We start from the raw sequence: 8,092 nt of genomic DNA, 5'->3' as shown, positions 1-8,092 counted from the left end.
AATAAGATCATTACTGTAAAATAATAATATGTATATAATATCTATAATTGAATTTATATTGGTATAAATAATATTTAAAGAATTAAATAATAAGATAATTAATGGAAAGCCTTTCGTTGTTAAATAATAGAAAAATATTGCTAAACAATTTTGATGTACTAATTTTCCAAATTTTTGTTTAGTAACTTTAGGAATAGTCAATATTAAATTAATTATAATGAATAACACAAATTTGAATACAATTTAAAGAATTTAAGGGTGATTTAAATTATAGCATCAAAGATGAAGTAAAGTGATAAAGTCTGAAAATATTAAAAAGAATTATATCTGCTGATAATTTTGAAAGTGGTCTATATCACGTAAGTTCCTTTTCGAAATATTTAAAGTGTCACGCTTTAAATACATTATTATACATTATAATTTTTATAACTATAGTTCCAATTATATTATACTTTTTAATTTATAATATATTACAATTCCTCACCATTTTACCAAAAATAAATTTACCTTATTGTAATCTAAATTAACTCATTAACTGCCAAATTTCTTTTTTTGAAATTTTTGGCCTGATAAGTTATATATATGCACAAAAGATTGTGCAACAGTATAATTATATTCAAATTATGTTTTGTTTTGAAAATATTTGATATTTTTGAAAAAGTCCCAAAATGAGTATCGTTATAAAATGATCAATAAAATCATTTCAATAAAGAACAAAAGATCAAGTAAGTAACAAATCGTTACTGTAACCTCTAAATTACATATTTATGTACGGTATTTCATTATAATATAAAAACCAAACCAAAAATATAATGCTTCGATTATGACAATTCTGTTCCGTTCAACTTACACACGAATTTCAAATTTGTTCGCTTGTTGTGTAGTAACGAAGTACAGAATACACACTTTTTGCTACATACAATATTGACTGATATATATAGAATAAAACTAAACTGTCAGGCATACCAAATATATTTTTGGCGCCGAGTGGTGTACATAAAATTCCGAAATCCCCAAATGAGGATCGTGGTAGCTAATGGATTAATGCAGCCAAAAATAAACGACGAAGTCGTTTATTTTCAGTTGTTGACCTAGACTACTTTCATAATTACCAGCACACGCATATAACATAATGAGATCTATGCAATGTTTCATTACCCCACGCAAGGGATAATTCGATCCATAATTCTCCAACAACCCCTCAGTCTGCGCACCATTGTCGGACATGAAGACTATGATGGAATTTTGCAACATGTTCGCCTGTCTCAACGCATGCACGACTCTGCCTACGGACTCGTCCATGGCAGTAACCACGCCTAAAAACAGATGAACGTAAGTTGCAACAACATAATTGGCAAAGTGCAATGAGCAAAGTGAATGCTAGTACTCAATGCAATTGCTCCCATAGGTGTACCTGCGAACTTTCTCCTATTGAAGTCTTTGATATAGCCTAAGGTTGCGTTTACTTCTTTCATATCGCGAACCTCCATCACCTCGTTGGAATCGCTGGCGTGAACAGCAAGATGAGACAATTGCAGATAAAGGGGTTTGCTCGGATCGTGATTCGAAATTATATCCTCTGCCCTTTCTGTTATAAGATCAGTCATATACTCGTAGTTGTACTTCACGGACAAATTGCCTGGCACGTCGTAATGCAAATCGTATCCAACTTGCGACTGTAAACAAATTTCGATTTTACTGATTGTGAGACTCATGTCTCTCATTGTTTTACTATGAACCTGATTTTGGTAAGCTTAGGACTAAGTCGGTAACAGATAATGTTAAAAGGACTATAATAATTAGAGTTGAACATATTTTTCTAGACATGCTTAGATATTTTTGGACACTTTTTATAGTGTTCTTCTTTGCAAATTTTTGGAGACAAATTAGCATAGAATTATGTTGATGTAATTATGAAATGATTAAAATTTTTGATTCCCTTGTTTCACAAAACTTACGTTCTGCTCGATGGTGTGATTGAAATACGTGATGTAACCATTATAATAACCCAAGAAGGTGTCGAAACCACGATTGGTCGGTGTATGGTAATCACTATAATAGCCAACGTGCCACTTTCCGACAAGATGAGTAGAGTATCCCAACTTTTGTAGGTACTCTGGGAGAAGAGTATTGTTCAGGGGTATACCACGTGGTTCACCTGCCTTCAACGGATAACCTTGCATACCTGTCGTGGAAAAATGTGAATGTGTATATTACATAAAGGAATTTCTGCAATTATCGCATGTACGCAAAGCAACTTATTTGATGATAATTAAACCGAGAAAAAGGTAAGTATTTAAATTTACGTATATTCTCTTTTGCAAATGTGTCCCAAATTTTATTTCGAGGATTATTTGTGAATATTATTCGCGAACGACGTTATAGTGTTCTTAATATATATTGCTTAATATATATTTAATTAAATAATCACGCAATAAATTAATTACGTAATTAGATCGGAATTGTACTTTTGAGGAGTAAATTATTAACAAAATTGACATTGATTAATTAAAATCCAAGTTCAAATAAATTGATAATAAATTGATATCTAAATTAAAAATATTAATATTCTATAAAATTATACAATATAATACTTTATATTATATCATTTATCATATAAATGATATTAATATTATATTAAACCTCATATTACATAAAACAATTATTAATTATACAATTATTATTATAATTATTATTTCCAAATTAATTAATTGTGATTTGTGTCAATTTAAAAATACCGCCAATGGGCAACAAGAAAAGGAAAATTTTATAATCGAAGAAACAATTAAGCATATACGTTTATAAATATAATCCTTCCCGTTGTTTACAATATATAATACAAATCATTCTCACTGTCTTTCTCATATTGCAATACCTTTTTTACAATAGGCTCTATACAATGGTCGATGAATTATATCTCGAAACAGGATGCTAGATTGCGAACGAATCATGGCTGATAAAATACCAGCAATCTCGAATACCCAAGTATCGAATCCCATAAATCGTATTAAAGTAGTACATACCTGCTCGAATAGGATAACGGCCGGTAAGGAAGGCTGTCCTCGATGGCGTGCATATCGGTAAAACGTAATGTCGCTGCAATATCACGCCGTTGTAAGCCAGGGCGTCTATGTTTGGCGTGGGTATTTGATCGGCACCGTGAAAACTCACGTCGTTCCAACCCTTGATGAGAAATTCCAAGAATTCATTTATACCGTAGATTTGCATAATCAGTAAACTATTACATTTGAACAAGACTGTAGCCAATACCGATTACTAGAGAGATTTGCATACCCAACGTCATTTGTACTTAACATTGAACCTACCACGGTCAAATGACCCATAAATGAGGAAGCAGTAGAATCTTGAAAAATATAAAATAATTAAAAACACTGAAAGATTGATTACGTGTATATTGAAAGAAAAATTGCGAAAACGAGTGGCCAAGCTGATAAGGTTCAATGAGGAATTTTAAATGGCAGTTTTAAAAATGGTTATTAGGCCATGGTAGGTTTAGTGATAAACAAAATTCGAGAGAATCTTTGTTTTTCAATTTATTTATTATTGTTATTTTATGGATAAAGGAAAAAGTAAAGAACACCACCGTTTAGTGTCAGTTTAATTCTCACGATGAGGCCATGGGTTCTGTTATTTTCGATGATACTCTAATTGTAAATAAAGAGGTTATGTAAGTAATTTCAGAATAGATGGTTATAAATACGGTGAATAATGTAAGTTCATAAAAGGAAATTCCCTTCTTCTATTTAAAGTGTGTAAAATTTATTTCTTCCCAGGAATTGTAAGCATATTTCATGAGGACCAACCTGAATTGTAGGTTATGTTAGACAGAGAGATAATATATCTATACAGTCATTATAATGAAAGAATAATTAAAATTGATAATTAAAAATTAGTAAATGAACAATTATTTGTAACTATTAAACAATTTAACTTTATAATGCACAGAAATGAGTAAACCAATGTTTACGATATACAGGGTGTCGCAACTAAATCATATCAGCTAAATATCTACCTAATCTTTTGCTGTACGAAAAAATTTTCCTGAACAAAATTACGTTATTTTTTGGACTGCATATATTCAAGAATAGAATTCCTTTCTCAAAATTATTTTTTGGGTGGAGGGATTTCAAGGTGATCAATATTTTTTTAAATGATCATAATAACTCTGTAATACAACACCATAACGTTTCAATTATATAATGTATATCGATACTTAGGTGTGTACTATACAATGATTTAAATTTTTCTATATTGTTATAATAGATTATTCGAGTATAATATGCAATTGCAGAAATTGCATATGCATCTTACGTATTGCTTATATTTTTAATGGGAATATCTTTACAAAAATACACGTACAAAATGAAACTAATAAGAGAACGTATACTCTCGTTAGTATTTTACGAATTTGTCAATATCAAATTGCACCTAAAATCTTTCTACCAGTTGCTAGTTACCTGAGCATGGCAAATGTCAAATGCCTGACTCAATAACTTGAAAATTCAGGTCTGATTTCTAAGGCGCAATAGTCACGATAGAGTGAACATTCACTATTGTTTTCCCCACTCTTCATTTTATAAATTACCAATATCTTATTAAAAACTTTCCAGCTTTTTATTTGCATATGAAGATCGTTGAAAAATGCTTAACGAAACAAAAACGAGAATTTCTATGGAATATCTGATAGTGAGCTTCGTAATATTACGACGTTTCTTAAAATGAAACCACGCTTAATGTCCTCCATTGTTATAGGTTCGCGAAACGTTTCCAAGTACAAGAAACAGCGTAGAACGAATTAATTTGTGTCAAGTTTACTCTGATCTTATTCGTATTCAAGAACGAACCGAAAGCATGCATATCGAATTGATATATTCCAGGCTCGCTTATGCTACTTCTCTAAATTGCAATTCAGTATATGCAATGTAAACATTCACTTATTAATAGCCGATATAAAATGCGACAGAGGAAAGCATGATCGTTTCTTAATTTAATTTTCAATCAAACGATACAACATTGTCTATGAGAAAGAATATTAATTAATTTACAAATAATTTCCGATATTTAATATTACTTGCTATTAAAAATTACCATGCAACAGAGGAAAGCATTGTTGTTTCTAAATTTAATTTTCAATCAAACGAGACATCATTGTCGATGAGAAAGAATATTAATTAATTTACAAATAATTTCCGATATTTAATACTATTTACTGTTAAAAATTACTATTGCTCTATGCAGGAAAAAAGATTATGTTTTTAATGTTTTTCATTAAAACCTTCTTAAAACATACGTGCATATATTAACTAGATTTTGGGACCGAAATTACAACTGATTAGAATTTTTAATTTGGCTTAATTAATAAAATTTAATGATTATAAACGTATTTGTTAATTAATTAGCAAAAGAAATGGGATATAATTTATGCACATATTTTTATTATTTTATTAATAATACAGATTAATTTTATAACATATTTACTCTTGTCAGTTACAACTAAGTATACCTCGTAATTGATTATAGAATATTTTAATAAATAAATAAATATAAAATGTAAAATAAATAAATCAATTTTAATATTGACTATAGAATATTTTATAATAATATAATAAGTTTTATTTAGTAAACTATTTGACTAGCTGAAAAATACTTATAATTTTTATCTTTCAGAACCATAATTAAAATTTCACCATTGGATAGTAAAATATTACTACTAACTTATAATTTAGATGATTTAAATTCAGCTAATATTATTCGATACGATAATTTATACTATAATAACAATTTGCAGAATATTCAATTTTAAACAGAAATATAGGGTAAAGATAATACTGATATCTTATGTAAACAGAGCCACAAAAATGATTTATCGCGAAGTTGTAAAATAAACATATGACATAAATTAAACATGCTAATATACTTGCATTTCCAAATGTCAACCACGCATACTGATACGAATCTGACATCAAAACAACATCGACTTAATTCCAGACCAAATATTTCTCACAGTTCGTGCCTAATTTACTTCGCTCATATACCACAGACTTTTATAATCCATTTATTAGAAATAAACACTTTTGTACCATATTAATCCAACAACAATACCATTATCTTACCTTTTATTTCTCATTTTTGCTGTAATTCCTCAACGAATCGTATACGAACACTCTTAATAATATCAAAAACTGTGCACACAGAACCTAGAGAACACCTCGTATATTTTGACAAGATAATCCATCAACCACCATATCCTCTGGACCAAATTTGCCCGGTTACGTGGCCATTGAACACGAATCAATCACAACCAATATTTTAACATGGAAGCGAATATACTAATCTATTCACAATAATAAATACAATCAAATAAACCAAACTCCTTTATCCCTAACAAAATATCCTTCCTTAGCATATGTTCCTTTATCGAACACTTTTCTTAACCCTTTGCACTCGAGGGGCACCCTTCAGTCGCCATTTGTAAAATTTCAAAGATCGATACTCGTTAATATGTCAAATTTAAGATAATGTAACGGTTTTCGAGGTATCGAAATGAAATAATTCTATGTGTTAATTATTATACGAATTTCTATTTACTGTTCCAAAAAATATCGTCAGCTTTATAGCAGAAAATCTTTGAACTGCTGCTCTTCTTGAGCCAAAAAATCGTCGAGTGCATAGGGTTAATTTCACACCATAAGCAATGCACGTTCTTGAATTAATAGCCGCTGTTTTTTGGTACCCTGTACAAGCAGGTACCCTGTATAAGAGAAGAGAAAAAGAGACACAGTAATCTTACAAGGTCGTCCGCCATAATAACGATTATATTCGGCTGCCGGTGGCCAGGTTGCTTCTGCTGCAACAGCGTAGCGTACAGGCATCCCGAGAGAAGAATGAGGGACAGTAGGAGAAAGATGACACGCCACGATATTAACTTCGACATGTTTCTGCTTTTTCACTCGCGCTGGTCACGACGGTTATTCCATTTGAACGGCTTCGATTACGCGGGTACACTAGCGAGCGTTTTTACGAGCCTCCTCGTTAGGGCCCCGAGCCGAGTCCACTGGCCGTGCGAAAATCGACGATTCACATGATACGATCGATTCGTTTATCGAGAAAGGAACGTACGTGTGTACACGCGGCGTAATAATTGCACGTTACGGAGATAGGATCGCACGTGATGGTAATTTAGGTACGTTGCCTAAGATAAGGATCGACCCACTCGACGACCACGATTTAGCATTGGGGTCCCTACTATACCGTTCTACCTATGATATGCTGGCTTTATACCACCAGCGGAGAAAGTATTTTCCGGGACGCTACGCTCTGACTATTATTACTTGACTGACCGCGCGATCGTTGAATGTCGACTATATCGCAACTATCGAAAGCACGTGCTCGCTTCTCCAGTGAAACCCAGTAGATCCCGTTCCGCCGTGGTTGCAAACAAATGCACTGTTTCAGTAATCCCCTGATAACGAAGCGGCGCTAGGTTTCTGTGTACGGATTTATGCCTGACGGAAAAAATTTTCCCGATGATACGATAAGGCAACATTCGAGTAACCTGCTGCAAGGATCGAATAGATATTTAGAGTATAGCGATATATACATGGTAGAAATGGAAAACTGAGAACCACATGGCGAGGTTTTGAATTGGTGCAACGGGACAGGTATAGTGAAAATAGGTGTGAGCATGTGATTGCGAGAAATTAGATTTATGCTTAATATTTGTGTTTGATCATTTTTGTAATTAAATAAATAATTGTTCTTATTGTTATTGATATCTACCACTAACAGATACGCGTTACTACTTGCCAAATGCAAAATACGGTTATACAGTTACCACTTATTATTTTTGAAAATCAAGATACAACGGACCTACTAATGATTCTATATGCAAAAATGAGGTGAAAAGAAAATTATATTTTATCATTCGAGGCTTGGTTTTCGAGAAAATGAAATTGAAGATCTGCCAGGTACTCGAGCAACAATATTTTGATCTCGTATGGCAGAATATTATTAATTTTATAATATTAATTAATATTATTGATTATAATATTAATAATAATATTATTATAAT

General features: G+C 31.5%; 1 protein-coding gene across 1 annotated transcript in view; it reads right to left on the bottom strand.

The window, feature by feature from the left end:
• LOC108551522 (arylsulfatase I) overlaps positions 1–8,092 on the bottom strand; it is a 28,337-nt gene that overhangs the window by 1,508 nt on the left and 18,737 nt on the right. The window contains 4 exon segments of the mRNA XM_017905726.1: positions 1,159–1,316; positions 1,415–1,676; positions 1,959–2,185; positions 3,024–3,183. Coding sequence (XP_017761215.1) covers positions 1,159–1,316; positions 1,415–1,676; positions 1,959–2,185; positions 3,024–3,183 — 807 coding nt within the window.

The sequence above is a fragment of the Eufriesea mexicana genome, unplaced genomic scaffold (assembly GCF_001483705.2).
Source record: "Eufriesea mexicana isolate 0111107269 unplaced genomic scaffold, ASM148370v2 scaffold4395, whole genome shotgun sequence".
Classification (NCBI taxonomy): Eukaryota; Metazoa; Arthropoda; class Insecta; order Hymenoptera; family Apidae; genus Eufriesea; species Eufriesea mexicana.
The sequence above is the reverse complement of the archived record's forward strand: the minus strand, read 5'-3'. Positions and strand labels throughout refer to the sequence as shown.